This window comes from Dermacentor silvarum, chromosome 7 (assembly GCF_013339745.2).
Source record: "Dermacentor silvarum isolate Dsil-2018 chromosome 7, BIME_Dsil_1.4, whole genome shotgun sequence".
NCBI lineage: Eukaryota > Metazoa > Arthropoda > Arachnida > Ixodida > Ixodidae > Dermacentor > Dermacentor silvarum.
The window spans coordinates 56,665,562-56,686,257 of record NC_051160.1 but is presented as its reverse complement, the minus strand read 5'-3'; the positions used below and the strand labels follow the sequence as shown (position 1 = coordinate 56,686,257).

At 48.6% G+C, this 20,696-nt stretch overlaps 1 protein-coding gene across 1 annotated transcript; it reads right to left on the bottom strand.

The window, feature by feature from the left end:
* Window positions 1-7,170: 7,170 nt before the first annotated feature.
* On the bottom strand, window positions 7,171-20,614 carry LOC119458879 (uncharacterized). Its single transcript, XM_037720742.1, has 7 exons — window positions 20,328-20,614; window positions 19,546-19,736; window positions 19,225-19,283; window positions 14,037-14,160; window positions 8,864-8,962; window positions 8,338-8,763; window positions 7,171-7,877 (listed from the first exon to the last, which is right to left on the bottom strand). Exons 1-7 carry the CDS (start codon window positions 20,612-20,614, stop codon window positions 7,171-7,173), a joined length of 1,893 nt encoding a protein of 630 aa, XP_037576670.1.
* Between the last annotated feature and the right edge of the window lie 82 nt (window positions 20,615-20,696).

Below are 20,696 nucleotides of genomic sequence, written 5' to 3'. Positions count from 1 at the left end.
ACCTCGGAGAGCGCGTGCGCAACCACGAATTTCGTCGTTCTCGCCTCAAGGGGCGAGTGTCGCCACGTGCCAACTTATTTCGCGTCAATATACAATGATATCTATATATGAAGCATATACATTTAAGGAATAAGGGTGCGCAGAAAGGCGGTAAAGGCGCCATTTTCAGGTTCTCGTCATCCGTGACAGAGGCGAGTGAGACGAGACAACTGGAAAAACAGGAGGCAAACCAAATTTGTAATCCGACAGGGAACTTATTGGTAAGTTCATGTTACCTATTTTCATGAATACGCACCATAATAAAAGCCGATGAAGAAGAAGGAGAGGAAGTGTAAAGGTGCAGCATACCGATAATTAGGTATTTCTTTAAATGCAGAAAACATTCTCTCCTTCGGAGCTTCTTCATTCACCTTTAGCCACGGGAACATCTGCATGGCCATTTGCAACTATCTCAGTGACACACAAAAAAACGCTATCTAATTCTCTAAATCAATAATTGGATCGCTCTTTAAATCATTGATTGTGTGTTCGAAATTATTCTAACACCACTAAAAATACCACAACATTTGCTGTTTATACATAATTACAGTTATCTTTATTCCTGTATCTGCCAGGTATATCTCTTTCCTAGTTATCATAAATGTTCTCCCTCAGTCTGACTTATACTTTCCCGTTTAAGGTTTTCTCTCTCCCTCTTCCCTTTAACCTTCAACCGCTGGCTTCTTGGACAATACCCAGTAGTGGGTAAGCAAGCAAGCAAGCAAGCCACCCGACGTGTTACGTCCGGGACAACCGTCTTCTGTTTTCTGCTTCCACGGAACCTCCCGATTCATGGCCAATCCGCCAGTGTGGGTAAGTGCCACAACCACTCAGGAAAACAACTACAAGGACCGAGACGCAGCACTCGGCACATGTGGGCCGATGAAGATAACCCGTGTGGAGCTGTCGCTCTCGAGGTGAAGCAGCGCAGCGTAGCAGCGTGTCTCGTTTCTCAAGCAGCGCTGACGAAGAGATCATTTTGAATAATCATGGAGGAGCCTGAGCAGCCGACGGAAGCCAGTATTCCGATAGTGCTCATTAGCCGCACGGGCTTGCACGTCATCGTCGCGGTGCTGGGCATCGCTATCCTGGGATGCGTGTGCGCCCTGGCTTACTCGTTCGGCAACTACAGCAAGCTGAAGAAGAATGTCGAACAGGCACGCAGCTACATCGCATCTCGCCACATTAAGCTGGGTGCCGACCATGGAAGCGGCGAGCACTCCACTCCTGGCGATGTCGGGATGGGCAAGGGCCGCTCGGCCACCTCGAAGACCCCCGTGCCTGCGGCGGTCCCGAGAAACGAGGCCAGGGTTGACAAGGGAAGAAAACGCGATGAAGCCCAAACGGAACAAGTCATTTCTGCGAGCGGGAACGCCCGCGAGCCCAGGAAGGAGGCCTCCGGAATGGTGGCAGGCGAGTAGCGCTCCGACGCAGCTCAAGGCGACGAAGGCAGCGGGGCCGATTCAGCGGTCACCACTTCAGCTTCAAGAGCGCCGACGTGTACGAGAGTGTGGCTGTGCCTATGGCGACGTGTACGACTCTGCTGACCGAGGCGTCCACGACTGCACCTCGATATGAGTCGAAACGTTCAGGGGCATTATAATGCCGACGCCGCATAAAACATGTTCTCGCTCATCGACAAGATATGACGGGCTTTCAGTGCGACTTATAAATGCGTTATATGTGCGTATTTTTTGTCTCTTATATACTTTTCTTTTACTTCTCTCATGGAGTAAAACTAGACCGGGGCTGGCCATAGTATAGTTCTGGCGAGAAATTATGCACTGATAAAAAGCACATAAATGCAAACGAGCGTGCCGGTTGCATGTGTATAATTTCCTGCTAGGTCTATACAATGGCATCAAAGTGCCAACTCATCCAACAACATTTTTCAAAGCTAGGAACGATGGAGATGGATCTGCGACACCATTATAACCTGATGCTATATTGGCACACCATTAGGAAAAGAAACGTGCTCATGCATGGGCTTTCAGTTTACACTTTTCTATTTCCGTAGAACCATCTTACCTTCCTTGTGCATTCCGTGTACAGGAAAGCCTTATTGCTCTGCATTCTGCTTTTGCTAAGACTTTAGGTTCTGCATGCGATTTCGTCGCACTTATTTGCTACTAGTAATATTCTTATTGGAAGGAACGTGAAGACCACCGAAAAGCTCAAGAGACACTTCTTTCGTAACCCCGCTGCACCAACGTCTTAGTCACCATGCATTCCGAGCTTTTGACCAACCAGGCGCTTTTCGTCGGTGGCTCTCGAAGCTTGCTTCGTTCAGCTGTGGGATAAAGACACCTTTAGGCGCTTCTATGAAGGGCGGGAGTTAAAATCCTGCTGCCGAAAACGCATCACAGGGGCTTTAAGTTTTCTAACTTCTTAACTTCTCGATACTGCGCTGAAGTTGTGACCCGCGCTTGGTAGTATTGAGTAACAAGCCTAATAAACAACAGCAAAGAAACGAAACACTTCCACTTAATTTAGACAGCCCGCCGGTTACAACTCTGGCAATATACTTATACGAGCTCATAGATATACGAGCCATCTTGCTCCTATTCCCCAAAGGAAGACCTGAGAGGGTGTGATGAGTGTTGGTTTTCGGAACATACGCAATCCCCCTATCCTGGTTCTTCGCCCTCATGTGAGCACACATGATTGCGATGATGGTAGTTCCTTAACTAGTAAACGCCGGCTATACGAGCTGAGACCTTCCTTTCCTTTATTTAGTTGCTTCAATTAGAGCTTGTTTTGCAAACACGTTTCAGCCTGTAGCTTTGATAGCCACCAGTGGCGTAGCCAGAAATCGGGTAGCGGAAGAGGGGGGGGGGGGGGAGGCCGCATGCTAACACAAAAATTTCGGGGGGAGGGGGAGGCACGTGCCCGGTGCACCACTGATAGCCGCATTGAAAACGCCACACGTAAAGATAGATGCCCCAGCTGTGCCAAAGAGATGTAGGACGTACGTTTTGTGTGCTTTAATTGGAGAAATGCCAGTCTCTGGACGCAGTAGCAACGGTTTCTCTTCCCGAGTCGACAGGTTGTTCAAAGTGTTTCAATGACTCAGTTTTTATTGCGATAGCAATTATATTTACACTCCAAGCGGATTTCTGCCGTCGGCGTCGTCATCGCCGTCACCGTGAGGTTCTGTATAAAGTCTAAGGGCGTTAAAATAGTCGCCGCGCGCCGTATGCTGTATGTGCGAGTGAAAGCGGCCAAAGGACGCGCGCTTTCACGGAGAGCGAACGTACGGCGGAGAGCAAACGCGACATCTTCTGTTGCGCGAAAGGCCGTGGGGGGAGGGGAGGGAGTGAGCCGCTCTTGCTCACGCCAGCGTTTTGACAGCGGTTGTCTGCGGTCATCGAGTGTGATCTATTCATGTTTGCTTGTGCACGCTGACACCATGCTTGATAATTAAGTTAGTAAGCGAATGTGTCCAAGTTTTGTACGGCCGATAAAACTACTTTCACAAATGCACAAAGTGCATTTGCCGAGTGCCAGTAGCTTCGTATGCGCTGCGCTTCCGATGTTTAGTTCGCGTTGAAGCGAGAGCCAGCGCGAAGGTCAATTTGCTCGCTGCCGCTGGCGCGCTTTCTCACTCCAGCGTTTTCAAGAGTTTCTGTTGCCATCGAGCGAGATGTGTTCATGTTTACCTGTGCGCGCGTGACACCGTGCTTGTTTATTTAGTTAGTAAGCGAACATTTATAACTTAATACGGCCGATAAAACTACTATCCTTACTTCGTATAGCTCTCTACTAATTTGCTATGGCAATTGATGCTTCGCCTTTCGGGCGAAACTGCGACTTTTTTTTATCTGGTCGTTGGCTGACGACTTGGTTCATGGTTGGATCAGTCGGTGTATACCTTTTTTTATAGGATGACGGGTGATATACTGTACAGCCACTGTAGGCGGGACGGCAGAGACTCGGAACAGTTGGGGCGACAGAGATTGCCAAGTTTGACGGTATTTCTTGGAATCCGCTAAAGGAGGGCTTTGAGTCATTTCATGCAATTTATATAGAAACTCTTTGTATACATGTGCCTTTGCTGAAAGGCCTCCACCCCATACACGTAGTATGAAGCGTTAAACTACCCACCCATACCAAATTGTCCAGTTTACTGGTCCCCTCTTTTTCACCCAACTTTGTAGCCATATTTGCGAAACACACACACACACACACACACACACACACACACACACACACACACACACACACACACACACACACACACACACACACACACACACACACACACACACACACACACACACACACACACACACACACACACACACACACACACACACACACACACACACACACACACACACACACACACACACACACACACACACACACACACACACACACACACACACCACACACACACACACACACACACACACACACACACCACACACACACACACACACACCACACACACACCACACACACACACGCACACACGCACGCACGCACGCACGCACGCACGCACGCACGCACGCACGCACGCACGCACGCACGCACGCACTCACTCACTCACTCACTCACTCACTCACTCACTCACTCACTCACTCACTCACTCACTCACTCTATGGTTTATTTTGTATAGTGTTGTGCTCTGTGTTTCACACAAGAAACAGTTTCACACAAGGAACTGGAGAGAGCAGCCTATGGATGTATTTGCACAGCATGACAGCTCATACAACAAGTATTTTAAATCTATTACTATGTGCGCACATGAAACTGTGTTCAGAAGCTTTATATAAATGATGAGAATAAATATATAGATACACATTCCTATGCGACCGGTATTACTTGGCAGTATATCTTCTATTGGTTAAAGACAGATACAAGAACGAGTGACTTAAATTTACAACAATCAATCTCTGTTTAGCTATCATTGCGACATACTCAGAGGCCGAGAACTTCTCAGGACACGAAGGGCGGGCAGTAACACCGTAATAGTAAATCAAACACTGCGTACAAAGCTACAGTATAATTTTTCTTTTTCATTGCTTCTTCTACACAGTTTTATCAAAAGACTCTAGTTACAGCCACTGGTCCTGGAAAAAGATTTCACCGGCCGCACTGCCCTGAGCAGATGCACTGAATACTCAACATCAACAGCATTATGCGCTTGGCAGGTTTGTAAATCACACTCCAACAGCGTTAAACAAAAAAAGATGAGGGGTGGACCAAAAGGGAACGTTGTGGTAGGACACTGAAAAGCGCATGATCATATCATAATTACTTAGCAGGATGTTGGCAATGCTTCTAAGCAAGCGAGTTGTCTATTTAGCGTTGCAGAAAGAAGCAGCGTGTCAGGCACATATCATCGACACTTATACTTTGACCATTAAACATGAAGTTAAATTTATTTCATTTACTATTGTCAATTCACGATTCCCTCGGAATTCTGACTAGCATGGTCAAACCCACTGGACTGTGAATGAGACAATGAACATGAAACACCATTAAGAATACATTTTTTTAGGTCATACGCTGATTTCTAACATAGCAGTAAGACTTTGTCATGCTTAGTAAGTAATAGTGGGACTGACACAGCCTCAAAACAGTGCCTGTAAAATGTCAGGTGTGTACACACAAAAACGCTCTTTTGAAGATAAAAAGCATCGCGCACACGTGAAGACGAATTTCGCCGCATCACAATGGGACATATATATGCTTTCTTGTATACTTGCAAGAGGCCGCGCAGCCTGACAGAAACTTGTATGGACACTAACGGGAAGGTCAACGCAGTAAACGTTCTCTACTTTCTCAATGGTATCATAGTAATGACCCTGAAGATTTAAGTCGTCAGTAATCACAACATGACTGGAACCAACGTTCTGCATTGCTCGGGCGCAATGCACACATACCCTGGTGGTACAAATTTCTTCGAAGGCTGGTGAAATCGAGGTGTGCTTACGTTGTGAACAGCATACAGATGCTACGAACAACACAGCAGCGCTTGTGTCATGGTTTTGGTGGCGCACGCCTGACCTATTCGAGTGTCTCTGCTTCCTGGAAACTTCATATTTTCGTTTTATGCGATATTTTGGAAGCGTGCTGCTCCAGAAAAAAAAAACAACGGCAAGAATATCTGCCGTCACTAATCGCACGCATACTCTGCGCGGTTCTCCAGCTTGGGCGGTTGGTGAGAACATCCGCGCCATGGAGTATTGCTTGCAAGATTGTTTGTGCAGGTTGTGTTTTTAAACAGCTGTGAACGGATGTTCTATTCGAATGAGCACGCTGTAAACTTAGAACCACGCACACACAGGCTGGAGATGGCGAAGTAAGTAGGACTATAATATTGTCAGAGTTCCAGAATCAATGAATGCATTGAATTAGCATTCGATAGCTTTCGGTAGTTTTGCAGATAATTGCACTGAGCTTTCTTATGTACCTGCCTGCCAGATTATTTCAATTATACTCGTAAATTTGTGCTCTCGGCTTTAGATATGTGCGTTCCTTTACCTGAAAATAATGACGCCATCCTGGTAAGTAATCTCAAATTGTAAGTTCTTACTTTTTTGGGGAACTTTACTTGCACGTTGTACTTACAGGTAATAACAAACGGCTGATTCTCGAAAGGATGGCAGAGTAACGTTTGGGAAAAGCACTAGCTAAGTGGCTGTGCTCGTAAGCGTTGTTATTTCCTGCGCAGTTGCATATTCAAAAGTATGGGGCTATTGTGGACGTGACCAGATCTTTCGTAGGACCACGCGATGGAGCGGTTCTGGTACTCTTGGTGCCGCGATGCTTAAGACAGTGACGTAAATTGATTGCCGTCACTCTAGAGCTTTCAGCCTGCAGTACAGCAGCACCTGCCCTACCATAGCCACTTTCGAACAGGATCCGTCACGTACGTCATGTCCTTGGTACCAATACTGGTACTAGTATTTGGACTTGGTACTGGACTTGGTACCAATACTGCACTATGTCGTTCACTGTGAATCACCACAAGCAGGTCCAGATGGAAAGCGACGGAGCTGCTGAGCGTAACAGGGCTGGACGCCAGTCTTTTACTCGCGGTCAGTCCTGGCGACTATGAAGGTCACCTGCCACTTCTTGTTGTCCCTGATCTTGTTCGTGGGCAGCCAGAAGACGTTCTTCTCAGCGACCGTGGCGAATTTCAAACTCGAGCACCCCGTCGTCGTCGTCGACGCCATCGCTCACGCTGCCGCCGTCACCACTGCTCGCCGCCGGACTCGGGGGCACTTCCTCCAGCGAGGAAGAACCCTCGGACACGTTGTCCGGCCTGAGCTGGACGCAGTTGACCACGATGTCTCTCCGGGCGGCCTCCAGGAATTCGCTCATGCGCACGGTGCGAGTGATGGCCTCGATCTCGTCGGCGGTGGCGACAGCAGTGGCCGTCGGCGGCGAGGGCTTGAGTCGCATGGTGACCACATCTTGCGGGAGCACGTTCTTGCGCAAGCTCCGGCTCACTCTCTCGAGGAGGACCACCTCGTCGACCCTCCGGTCGTCCGGCAGGATGCCGTCGCCCTCGTGACCCGAGTCCGTCTCGCTCGAGTCGCCCTCGCGTAGCCGCACTTCGCGGGCTAGGGCCTCTGTGGCCGCATCCGCCTTCACGACAGAGGCACGCTCGGCCGACGTGGCGCTGCTTCCTTGTTGGCGAGCCTTGATCCAGTCCTTGAATCGCACGGCCTGTTGCTCGCCGAGCGATTCGCGTACGCTCGAACGGAGCTGCTGCTTCTCGTGGTCGTCTATGGCCACCATGTCGGTACGCTTGGATTCGTGCGGCACCCAGAACGGCAAGAGCGCCGAGCTTCGCTTGGGCGTCGTCAAAGCCGCGTCGCTTGCTTTCGAGAATGGTCGCCGCCTTGGAGTGACGGGTTCTTCTGGTCTCAGTCGGTGCAGGCGAGAACTCCCGTGCTTCGGATGGTACTTCCGTCGTCTTGTGAACCACGCGAGACAAAGCTCTCCTATCTTGCAGCCCTGCATTTTGCTGAGCCTTCGTAGCCCCGGAGACTTCCGGTTCATTTGATTCTTCTGTCCTACTCACACTTAGGCGCCCCTCGTGTTTCTTTAGGTAAGGGAACACGTGCTTACTGGCGTCGGCTGTCGCTTGAGAGGATTCCTGGGCTTTTGTGTACGCTTTGCCCATAGAGTCGAGTTTCCTTTCCAGCGCTGGACCTCGGGTCGCGGGGAGTTCTTTAACTGTCCTTGTGATGGTCTTTCCCGCTCGAGTTTCGCGTTCTCTTCGCCCTGTAACTTCCCTCGTGAGAGACGTCGAGCGTTGCTTCTTCCTACCGGTGATACCTTCCTGTTCCGAAAGAGCCCCGTCCGTTGCGGCCGCCCTCTCCAGAGACTCCTCTTCGGAAATCCTGCGCAGGTTCTGCACTGAACCGTGCAGTCTCGACGTCACTTCCGTCGCCATGACCTTAGACGCAATCTCTTCTCTCCTCCTCCTCAGACGCTCCTCTTCCTCTCTCTGCTTTCGAATCTTTTCCACCCTCAGCCGGGACGCCTGGTTGCTCGCCACTTCCGTCGTGCTCGTCGATGCCTCCTTCTTTGTCCTGACGGTCCTCTTTGACGACCTGCTCACTGTTGACTCGGCGAGCTGAACCTTCTCGGCGGGCCTCTGAGGGAACACTCTCGACCGGACGTGGCCGTAGCCCGTGCTGCGGGCGGCAGAGGGCAGCGGCGGAGCACCCCTGACCACCGTGAATACGCTCGTTAGAGGGACTGGGCAAGATGGCTGGCAAGAGGTTCTTACGCCCCACAGGGTGCGAAGGCTGGACGTGCCGAGCTCTCTGGGGACCCGTTGCTTCCGAGGCCGCAGTACCGGCATCTCCTTGTTCGGTTACTGTTGCCGTGACCATGTTTGCTGTTCCGCTGACTTCGGTCTGGTCGCCGCGTCCACCGACGTCCTTCGCGCTGGTTCCTGGATAGGAAGAAATGGAAGAAAGAAAAAAGTAACATTTTGAATAAAGCATTGGTACAAAATTACACGCGCATACAGACAATGCGCATCTGCTAATACAAAGAGTGCATTCTCAACAGAAAGCAGACCAAATGGATAATTTGTTCGCATAATACTTTGAGAATGTCACTTGATTTAGTGGGTGAGCACATTTGTAAACACCTAGTCCAAGGCCTGCGCTTCGCAGCCGGAATTGAGATACTTTGAGAAGCATAAACGAGACTGAACGATAAAAAATGAGGGTGATTGTGGGATTCAATTGTTGTTAGTAACAACTATATGATGTCAAGGAAAGCACAGGGAAAGTACCTGTTTTTTTATTGAAATGTTGAATTGATGCGGCACAGGGAACCGAAAATGGGAGAACAGACACCCAAGCGCCGGTGGGATACGAATCCCCACAATGTTTTACCTTTTGAGCTAAGGAGGTGGCTGAGCCCCGTCCAGTTTAATGAGAATTAGTGCACACGATTGGCCTAACGAGCACGTTCTTCAGTCTTCATTATCACTGCGATAGCAATTATAAGGACACTCCAAGCGCATTTTTGCCGTCGTCGTTGTCGCCGTCATCGTTGTCGCCGTGAGGTTCCGTATAAAGTCCAACGGCGACAAAATCGTCGCCGCGCGCCGTACGCTGTGTGTGCGAGTGAAAGCGTGCAAGGTTGAGCCAGCAACCACAGCTTAATAAAACGAAAATACGCCGGAAGCGCGCGGTCTTCGTTCACGCGCGAGGCACGGGTAGGAGGCGCCGGAGACGGGAGGCGGGGGGGGGGGGGGGGGGGGGGGGGTTGCGGTCTGCTCTCGCGGCTGCTGCTCACGGAGCTATCTTGAAAGCGATCTGCGGTGCGGCCGAAGCGTGCGCTCGCGGGGCACACGGTTCAAAGCGATCTGAGACGGGGAAACAGTACATTCGCCGAGTGCCGGTAGCTTCGTATGCTCTGCGCTTCCGACGTTCGCGTTGAAGCGATAGCCAGTGCGAAGGTCAATTTGCTCGCTGCCGCTCGCGCGCTTTCTCACTGCAGCGTTTTCACGAGTTACCGCGGTCATCGAGCGAGAGGTGTTCATGCTTACCTGTGCGCGTGTGACACCGTGCCTGTTTAGTAAGCGAACATTTACAACTTAATAGGGCCGATAAAACTACTACCCTTACTTCATATCTCTGTCTACTAATTTGCTATCGCAATCGATGCTTCAATCGTAGCAGTCGACGTAATCGTAGCAGTCGACGCGGTTCAAGATAACGCGCCTCGACCGTCTGCGCCTGCGCGAGCTGCTTCCGGCGCCCGATTCCAGCGCTAGCCGCATCGCGATGCAGTGCGCTCCGACATTTCCCCTAAGTGTGAAACAGACCGTACATATGCTTTGTTCCTGCGAAACGTCAACTTGAAATACTGAGTAGCTTTCTCGCAGGACTTCCTTCAAGACTAAAGATGGGTAAGCTATTAACGAAAGTTCGATCACTTTCCACACCTCACCCAATTAAACCACGTATTCTTAACTATCTAAATACATTGCCGACAATGCACCCTCTGTTCTCCCGCAGTTAGAAGAAAAAAAAATGTATACAGCCCGCGACAGCTCTTATTTTTGCCAGAAATCGCTGTGTACATCTTTCGTGTCGCAGGTTCTCGCGGGACACTTTTGACTACGTGAAGTCATACTAATAGCTTGTCTGTGAAGTACTTTTAAAATCGGAGCATGCTTTGTACCTTTCTTTCCACCCATAGGTGCTGTTCAGCCTTCCATAGATTACAGGTTGAAAATACACCCACTCTCCGTCTCGTTTACTTTGCTAGCTAACTTCCTGTGTGAGTAATGAGTGACACTGTATAGCCAAGCTCTTTATCGACATGGCGATCTATCAAGGAGGGTGATTATAAATTGATTTCTTTTAGGCAGATCACTCTAGTTGAGTTATGTTTCAAGTTGAAACCATGATCCTTCCTCGACTGGCCCCTGCGGTCATATAACTCAACACCTGATCTTCGAGACGAAATAGGATGTAGAAGAGGCCGCTATGACAGTATGTGAGAAGGGCATAGAGAGGATGCCCAGCCTGCACCACCAAGGTATCGCAGGTAGGAGAGGAAATTTAGGTTTCGGAAAGAACCTACTCACACTTCAACCTACGATGCGCCCCAGCACCTTCGAAGAGTGGACATCGCCTGGCGGAGGCACGCCGCGCAGAAACGCAATATTAGACTCCCTGTTGAATTTTATATGGGATGGAGGCTTTATCACCTGTTTGTGACTGTACTTCCCTTCACCTTATTCCCGTCTACCACACAAGACAGTAGTCAAATCTGGTGATCGTAACTATCAAGGAAACATTACAGTCTCGCCTGAAAGCGAAGCACTGGAAGTGATTAGCAAGGTTTAGCGTCGCGCTGTAGGCGTCTCAGAACTCTGGTGTTATGAGGAGCGTGCCAGCAGGCGTCGCAGCCGTCGACCATTGATGGTGCTCGAGATGAGAACGAAGACAAAAATCGCATCATCTCACCCTACGGGCAACCATAGTGGGATATGCGAAAGCGTAGCGGGGGGTGCGCATCGAGGTTCCGTTTCGTTTCATTTGGCAACACAATCCAATGAAAGTTAGAGTGAGAGAATGCATTGAGAAGAGAGGAGACGTTTGTACGGGGTTGTTGCGTCTTTATTTAGAGATCGTAAGTGATTCATAGCATCGGTGCGCGCGGTATCTTGAATACGATGGCTTTGTGGTGGGTGAAGTGTAGCGTCAATGGGTCTTGCTGCAGAGGGTCGAGTTTGAAATTTGCGAAGACGAGGCCTATGCACGTTCCCCTGCTGAAACGACAGCTGAAATTCGCTTATTTCATTTCGGTCAGTTATTGTAAATGTTAGCCTGATCGGAAAATAAAAGCTCGTGGTTTCTGGAAGGAATGTTACCTTTGGCTCTGTACCGATATCACGATGTGCCATATAGTTTTATAAGACGTTTAGACTTCCTTCTCGAACCAGGGACAGAGACAAAGACGTCGAACAATACCCGTACGGCAAAATAAACCACCCTAAATACCACGGAGTAGGAAGAAAGTGCTTCGTTTAATCTCCGCTATTCGCTAACGTTCTTTCGTTATGATGGCGGCGGTCTTGCAGCCAAACGCACTGCGCGTCGCCGCCTGCGCATCACGAGAGCTTGAAAGCCTCCGCGTGCGAGCCGGGCCTGCGCCGTCGACACTAGGACACCACGGTGGTGTCGACGGCGATGACGACAGCGAAATTGAGCCTCGAATGTCCGTATAATTGCTAACGTAATAACTAGAAACAAGTTACTAGAAACGAAACAAACTTTCTCTAACCACTTTTTTAAGGCTTGGGTTCTTTCTGAACGCAGTGCTCTAAAATGCAACTACTGCTTCATTTTTTTGTTTTTTTTAGGTCGGTCCGGTTTCTACGGTTTATCAGGTAAATTCAGATTGGTTTATTTTCCTAAAGGCCCCTACATCAAGGGATGCCATTTATGAGGCCCCTTTATCATAAGGCCCCTTTATCATAAGGCCTCTTTATCATAAAGGCCTCATTATTAGGCCCCTTTATCTTAAAGATGCCTTTCTCGAACAAAATTGATTAACAGGTTCATTGGAATTAAGATACCATATATTTACTCCATACATGTTGTGTTGTCAAGTTTCTTCAAAGCTGCGGCTCTGGGAGCCCTTCGCGTTCTTGGCCTCATCCTGTCCACAATTACTCTTTCGCTCGCACAGTTCAGGAATCCGTGTCTGAAATATAACAGGGTATTGTTCACGTTGGTGTCACATAGAAGCTTTTGCTTTCGTACACCATACCTGTTAGATAAAGGAAACATGCTGTGAACAAAATGTTTGCGTTTCTATGTGTTTAAGGATTGCTGGAAGACCCGAGGACACATTTGAAAAATAAATTAACGCAAAAGGCCATAGACACAGTGGATGTTATGAAACATTGTATGCAATCTGCTAAAGTGCATCACGCATTACCGTGATAGAAAATCTCGTCGAGCTCCTCATGTCCTTTTTTTTTTCTTGCACATTTTCTTTCCGCCGTTAGTTGACAGTAAGACGAGCGAAAATTGCGTTCATGACATCACATTCGTACCATATTTACATGGTGTCTCTCGTAACTTGCGTCAAAACTGAAACGACCGGATTGCCATGTTGGTGCATATATCAGATATGCGAGAGCGACGTCGCTGGACAGAACCAAGGTAATGTTTGCCGTCTCTTTTCTCTTTTCTGCCGTGTCAGACTATTTCTTTTTTTTTTTTCGTATTACGCCTAATACTTTTTTTCGGGAGTTCGTATTTGCGGACGGAAGAAAGCTAGCGGAAAAATAATTAAGGTCCTTAACAGAGTGCTGAGTTGGAACGGTGTGTTCATGTTGGTAAAGAGCAGATTTAAACAGAGCGCCAATCCTTGTGTCTTGTGTCGCGCTGTTAAAAAAGTACGCTCTTTACAACTATTCGTAATGTGCCCGGCTGTTGTGTTCGTCCAATGATGCTGATAATGCAAAGTATGTGCTCAGACTAAATTTGTAACTGAAAGAATTACTTGACACATTAAAGTTAATCTAAAACAGATGTACAAAGTGTGTGCATTTTGTGCAGACACTCGTTATCCTAGAGCACTGCCTGGTGTTCCTTAATGCTGCCGTTTTCCCTACGCGGTTCCTTGCAGTACATTCCAGAAGGGTCCGCCTCTTCATTGTTTATATGGCCTCATCACTTGGCCATTTCGCGCTTCTTTTTGCGGCAAGTAATTTAGCTTTACTGTGCGATTTGATCCAACGAGATCATTCCGCAAGCGAATCCACATCACACTGGCGAACGTTGGCCTCAGGAGAGTGCCTTAGATTATAACGAAGCACGCGCCAAAGTATGCTAAATAATAACACGTCGTGTACGTGCATTGACAGCTCGATTTGCGAGCGGAGCGAAAGAAGGAACAGAGTGGGCTTTCCTGGAGCGCAAGTGCTGCGCCCGTAAAAATGCCCGTGCGGCGAAGCAATGTAGCTGTTATTCGCGAGGTGGCGCTACCTGTTCCGACGCTGCGGTCATCCGCGGCCGGCTGGCTCCGCCCGTACGCCCGGCTGACGCATTCCAGCGGGCCATCCGATACGGCTCCCGACTCGTGGTACTCGTCCTCCTCGTCGTCGTCCCTCTGCGCATGCGTAATCAACAAAGTAAAGTTCGCACACGTCACTCGATATGAAGGATGCCCACGGTTTGCAGTGTTCGGTTAAGCTTTGAACGTCACCTGCATTTCTCCAGATTAAAGATTCGTTTCTTTCCCCGTTTCTTCATCCATGCATCAATTCAGTGAAAGGTACAGGCTGCGTCATTCATTACAAGTCACAAGCCTGCGCGGCACATGTATGCACAGTCACAGCGTAATCTGGAGGAGCGGCTCCATTCGCGAGCACCCACTAGAGGGCTTTCGTGGCGAAGACTCCTTGCGTCGTTTTCACGAGAACTGAAGTGCCCGCACGGCGAGCTGCAGCAGCTTGTGCTGCTCTCTGCACATATAGGTCTGCTGAGCCCGACGTTGCCTAATTGCAGCCGCGCGCGTAGCTCCACGATTCACTTCTTTAGCAGCGGTTGGTATCTCGCTGGGAGGCGCCATAAAGTGAACCCAAGAGTGAAACAGGATCGAAACTTCCCGGCGCACATGTCACATCCCCTGACACGTGGCACAGTACGATGCAACTGCTAGATGTCGTGAGACTTGGTGGAACGTAACTGCACTGCGAAGTTTGCACGTATCGACGCTTCGCGACGCGTATCATCACATCGCGTGACGAGAGACAGAGGTGAATTATACCATAGCCTTCTGTACGCTTTTAAAATACCCTTAAACTTTGAACGTTCAAGTTGTCGAGCCTGGGAGCAATGCACATCTGACACAGAGTGGGTGCTCGTTTATCATATTCGCCCAGACATTGGCACTCAATAAAATTTTATAATATTACTTATTTTCTTTTCGGCGACAAAGTGGTGCAGAGTGAACATTTAATCTTAACTCTTATACTGTGATTGGAAAGCTGAAGCAAGCTCCTTGCCTTCATCTTGACTTCTTAGCTTACAAACGCCTGTTGCCACACTTTCAGAACATTCAACGAGTTGCAAGGTGGTACGTAGTACATGGGCACGCTTGCCTCGTGATGACGCCACCTTAACTCCACAATTTTTCGGCCTGTTTATCACCACTACTTTAGCAGCTCTTTCATCTGCAGCATCAAACCTAAACGTTTAATGAAAACACGCGCCACTGAGCGTGCTGAAATAGACTGCAAAACTCGCATGTAGGTAACAGTCAACAAATGGCGGTATGTATTTGGGCAAAAATATAATATAAAGAACAACTGCAGGTATTCCTCATATCCCGAAAATACGCATGACTAAATTAAAAAGAAAAACATAATTTGGAAACACTACAGATGGCACGGACAGTACTAAAGAAATAAAAACTAGAATCGCTTAGCTCTTACTATATGCCTTAACTGCCTGAGGTAAAGAGTTATGGGGTTTTTGTGCCAAAATCGCAATCTCATTATGAGGCACGCCGTAGTAGGGGACTGCGGAATAATTTGGACCACCTAGGGTTATTTAACGTGCACTTAAATCTTAGTACACGGGCGTTTTCGCATTTCACCCCCACCGAAATGCGGCCGCCGTGACCGGCATTTCATCCCGCGACTTCGTGCTTAGCAGCCCAACACCGTAGGCACTGTGGAACCACGACTAGTGCTAGACTGCCTAAGATACGAGCTTGGAAAATGCAGAGACAAGAGACGGCCATCTTCAACATGAATGAAACGCAATGTAGCTCATAGGGGTGTGCGAATATTCGAAACTTTTGCATAACGAATCGAACATTGTCCTAAATTTGATTCGGTCTTCGCATCGAATAGTCGCTCGTCGTGAATACGAACATTTTTCCAATATTCTGTAAATCTCAAAAGGCCAACTGTGCCAAATGAAGCATAAAACTGATGCAATATTTTGGTAAATTTGATACCCGCAGGCATTGTAGGGAGGTAAAACAGAAGAACTTATGAAGTGGAGCCCGCTACGTTGCTTACACAGCTGTACTTTACCGGCTTTATGTCAATCTTTCACACTCTATCAACAGATTTGCACGCGAAGAAACTGTTTGTTGGTAATGCTCTGTCTGTGTTTTTAATAAAGAATGTTTCATAACGTGCTATGTAATGAAAGTAGCTTCCTAACGTTACGCATTCTAGGATGTGAAAATCGCTTTATAATAATTGGGAAAAGCGGTTATTCAATATTCGAACAGTATTCGCTGTTAAACTCGATTCGATTCGCTTCTTACACTATTCGATTCGCATTCGACTCGGTCTCAAAAATTACTATTCGCACACCCCTTGAATAAACTCAGCACTCGGTGTTCTCGCCTACTGTTCTCAGGAAAACCACAGACAAGAGAAGTTACTGGTTCCAAAACAAAGATAAAAATAAATTAGGGATTTGGGTCGTGAAACTACGCAGTGCTTTATGAGTGCCGTCGTTTCTATATAAATCAACCTGGGAGGAGATCACGCGCAGTTTGACTCAAGTCGAGGCGCCTTTATGAATTGTTGAGAGACACGCAGCGGTTTCCGCATGCTTATGCCACACTGATCCCGAGACGACAATTGGACCGAATGATACAAGGATGAGCTTGCTTGGTCACATAGTGTGTGAAATACAACAACGATAACAACAACTCGCCTTGTTTAGGAGGAAAATGAAATGCAGTGCTTAAGTAGGGGACACCTCAAACTGTGCCTTTTGTTTACAAGGGCTGCCTCGAACCTTTCAGAGAGGAAGAAAAAAAAAAGAACCTTAGGCATTGTGCAGCAAAATATGCTCTAAATGTTGGCCGCTGCCTTGAAAATCTTTTCATGTCAGCTAAAAGCAATGCTACAGGCTCTGAAGTTTAGCTGTGGTGATCAGCAGCAGCCACATGTCTGATGGTCACAACCATGGCGGGTGAAACGTCAAAGCCTCGTGTTTTATAGAAAACTTTAAAACGCAAGAAGGAAATTTCTGTTTTCGTGTACTGAGCTGCGAAAAACACGAACAATCTTTCTGACGTCCGTTTTGATAAAGCGATTTTATTTCCTTTCAGAATCCTCCTACTCATTCTTTCTTTCCTGGTGTTCTTTTCCGCAACTTTTTTTCCTGGTACCTCTGTAATCGACGTTCCCATCGTGCTCTTTTCTTCTCGTACACTAAAAGCTACACGTGTATACAGAAATCAACAAACGGTTGCGCATACACGCTCGGTCGACTTGTTTCGCCCACTCGTAACCGAGCCGGAACCAGCCCACAGCGCCGTTTGCTTCGTGATCAATGACTTTAGCACGCCATTCGCGTAGCCGCCGCGCTACCCTCGACCACGCGGAAATGCTACACCTCCGAGTGACCGTCGCAGCCCCCCCTGTTAACCCTGGACACCGACCGACGACATTATGGAAGATTCATACGTGCACTCGTAAGAGCAACCGGACAAGTTATGTAACAGGCGCGTTGCCGCGCATAAGACGGAAATGTGCGCCCATAACGAGCACGGCGATATCCGCTTCCGCGATCGCCCTTGGCTCGGGCATTGTGTACGAGCTCCGAGAGTGCTAACGCGAAGACGGTGGGGGTCGCAGAGCCACGTTTACAAATCTGTGACCGTGCAGTGCGCGGCACTCCTATGGGGGATGTGCACGTATGCATATATGCTGCTTGTAGGCGTGTGAGTTCGTGCCGCGTCCACGTAATGCCCGCACCAACCTCTCTCTCTCTCTCTGTCGTAAGGTAGGCGGAAAAACGAAAGACGAGGTGTGCGCTTGGAGCAGCTGGGCTAGGTGAGAACAGCGATGTTTGGTAAGCAACGGCGAAATTCACACACACACACACGTACAAACACACGGCAACGACCGAGACCGCCGTATGTTTCGCGCGGAAACCTCAAACTTTGCCCCGTGACCCTTCTCGCGCGCGCGGCGTCAGCGAGAAGCCATCGAGCCCTCAGCAATTTGGCGAACACGAGGCGACCGCGCTCCACGCCGAATGCGAACACCGTTCTCCGCAAACATCGTGCCTTCTTAACGGTCCGATCCCAGGGGGACCTCGCCTACGTAGCCGGGTCAGCCTGGTGTTGCGGTCACACGTTTGTTTAGCCAGACGAGCGGCAGCATTACAGGAGACTCAACACAGTGGCGCGATGCGGCGAGACTTGCTTCAAAGATTCTCGGGAAGGCTACGTGCAAACCACTGTGTCTCGCAATAAGGGCCACGTGGTGCATAGGCATGCAGCGAACGAGTCTCAATCAATGTCTCTGCTGAGAGACGTTGCCACCACTGCGTGACGGCCTTCACGTGTGTCCGTGACGGTGGGTGCTTGGTATGACTGGAAACGACTAATGCACTACATATTTATTACCAGTTTAGGTACGGTGTAGAAATATGCTAGAAGGCAAACAGTGACTTAGGCGACATATAAGAGCTCCTAACTTCGCGTATTGCCAAAAGTAATTCGACGACGAAAAGTAATCATATACGCGTTCGAAAAGCCGACGTTCGGTTTCCTCTCATGCGATTGGTCCAGGCCAGCGCCGATATCGCGACCTAGGTTAATCTAGGCCAATCGCGTGAGGCGAAACCGAACGTCCGCTTTTCGAACGCGTACAAGATGGCGGCCCTTGTTTATATGTCGGCTGTACGTGTGTAAAATGCACAAAGCGTTGTAGATGTTTAACGACGCCGCATTGACGAGGTAACCAATAAGAAAACTTACAACTTCCGCGTACGTGCTGAGCTGGCTGGAATTGAAACAATGCATGCAAATGCAACAATCTTCAATCCTTCGTTGAGACATTTCGTGAGACTGTATGGACATTTGAACGGAGCCGAATGTTTAACGGTTTGCCTTTTTATAGCGTGCACAATATCTCAAGTACTTTCGGTAACAGCCGGTGCGAAAGGGAATCATTAGCTGTGTGAACTAACAAACCAGTAGCCACTAGAACAATGCACGGAAGAATCAATTTCAATTTGTTGAAGGATAACTACATTCCAAAGGTGCATTTAAATTATAAGAAATGTGCGATTCCTTGCATGTTCCATCAGTTTTGTGTGGAGAAAAACCAACACGCCATTAATGATTATACGGATACCGTACACTTCCCTCAGACAAATGCAGATATCCTAAAGGTGTGAGAGAACTAACCTTCCTGTACTTCGGTGGTACCTTGCCATCATTTGACGTTGACAGGTCCCTCAGTTGTCCTGCAAAAGAAATAGACAAAAAAACGAAATTGAGATAGCACAATTGTACGTGTTTGAGAGTATTCATTTTTTGTTATAAGCCAACATTATTACTCTAGAGCAGTATTGGTTGCAGGGACACCGAAGTCTACCTCAAATGAGCCATAACCACTGCGGAACACTTCGATATATAATAATTTTTACCACATCAAATATGGCATTCTGTGCAGATAAGAAAACAGATAAGACATTGCAAACAGAATTCGTGTAGCTCGTCCTTTACCATAGAGGTACCGCTCGTAATGGCGGAAGGTGTACGGTCCCGTGAAATCCCGCATGCCCGGAGCCAAGACGAGCTCCCGGAAGCGATCCACGAGCCGTTTCACCAGCACGTTCTCGTGTGTCCGCCCGCTGCGGATCTGATGTCGTTTCAGCTCTTGCAGCTCGCTGAACAGTTGTCGCTCCACCCGGTACCTGAAGAAGCAGGAGCACAGCCCCACTGTTGTCAGCCAAGAAAGCCGGCAGCTTTGCTGAATTTCCACTCGACCCAATTTCAAGTCACGCGTTGTTGTCGCGGCTCTGACTGACATATGCGGATTTAATTGAAAACCGGAGAGCATGCTTGATTCCTAGTAAACACTACATAGAATTTGTGCAGGTTCGGAAACCAGTGATTTGAGCTAAGTTTCAGGGTACGTTTGGGCGTATGGATACAGTTCTCTAGACGGGCGCTGATTACAAATTATAAATCAATCTTGAAACGCCAAACTTGAGCCTTAAATACTTCCGTACGAATAAGTAGAGCAATATCAAACTATCCCATAACAGCGCCTATTAAAATAAACTTCCATCTGTATGCGGGAAAATTAAGTAAATTTGTCGTCTTAATCGAAATCTTGCGTCTGTGCCCAACAGCCTGGCTAAGAGCACCAACTTCGCTAAGTATGAGACGCACCCTCCAGATAGCAGACGAAAAATATTTTGCTCGCTACTGCGTGTTAAGGAATGCTAGCGCCTGTCGGTCTACATTTCTGGACGATAGGTTAATGAGTACCACGCACTTACTTTCTCAAGCTTTCCTGGACTGTCAATGTCAGGTCTTCCGGAACCTTCTTGCCCTCCGAGACGGGTCGGAGCTCCGGCTGCCCGCGTCGCCTACGCTGTTCTTTTCCAATGTCTCCTCGGCCGTTCGCCTTCGTCTTGACTTTCTTTTGCGGACTTCCCCGTCTTTCGGCCGCTGAACGTCTCTTTTCGGAAACAGGGTCTCCTAAGCCTGCGCCGTCTTCCGCCGCGCTTCCGTCTGTGTCGTCAACGCGTTCCGGCGACGCCTCGCCGTCTTCTCCGTCCCTCATCATGCGCCTGGAGTGCAGCAGTCGCCGCCGCTGCGACTCCAACTCGTGAGCCGCCGAGTCCGACAAGACGCCCTGGCGGTCG

Coding starts and splice junctions, on each gene's coding strand:
- LOC119458879 (XM_037720742.1), bottom strand. CDS start 20,614: ATGAGGGACGGAGAAGACGGCGAGGCGTCGCCGGAACGCGTTGACGAC. Junction 8,764..8,863: donor AACCGAACAAGGAGATGCCG/GTACTGCGGCCT, acceptor CATCTTGCCCAG/TCCCTCTAACGAGCGTATTC. Junction 7,878..8,337: donor GGCTCTTTCGGAACAGGAAG/GTATCACCGGTA, acceptor CATTCTCGAAAG/CAAGCGACGCGGCTTTGACG.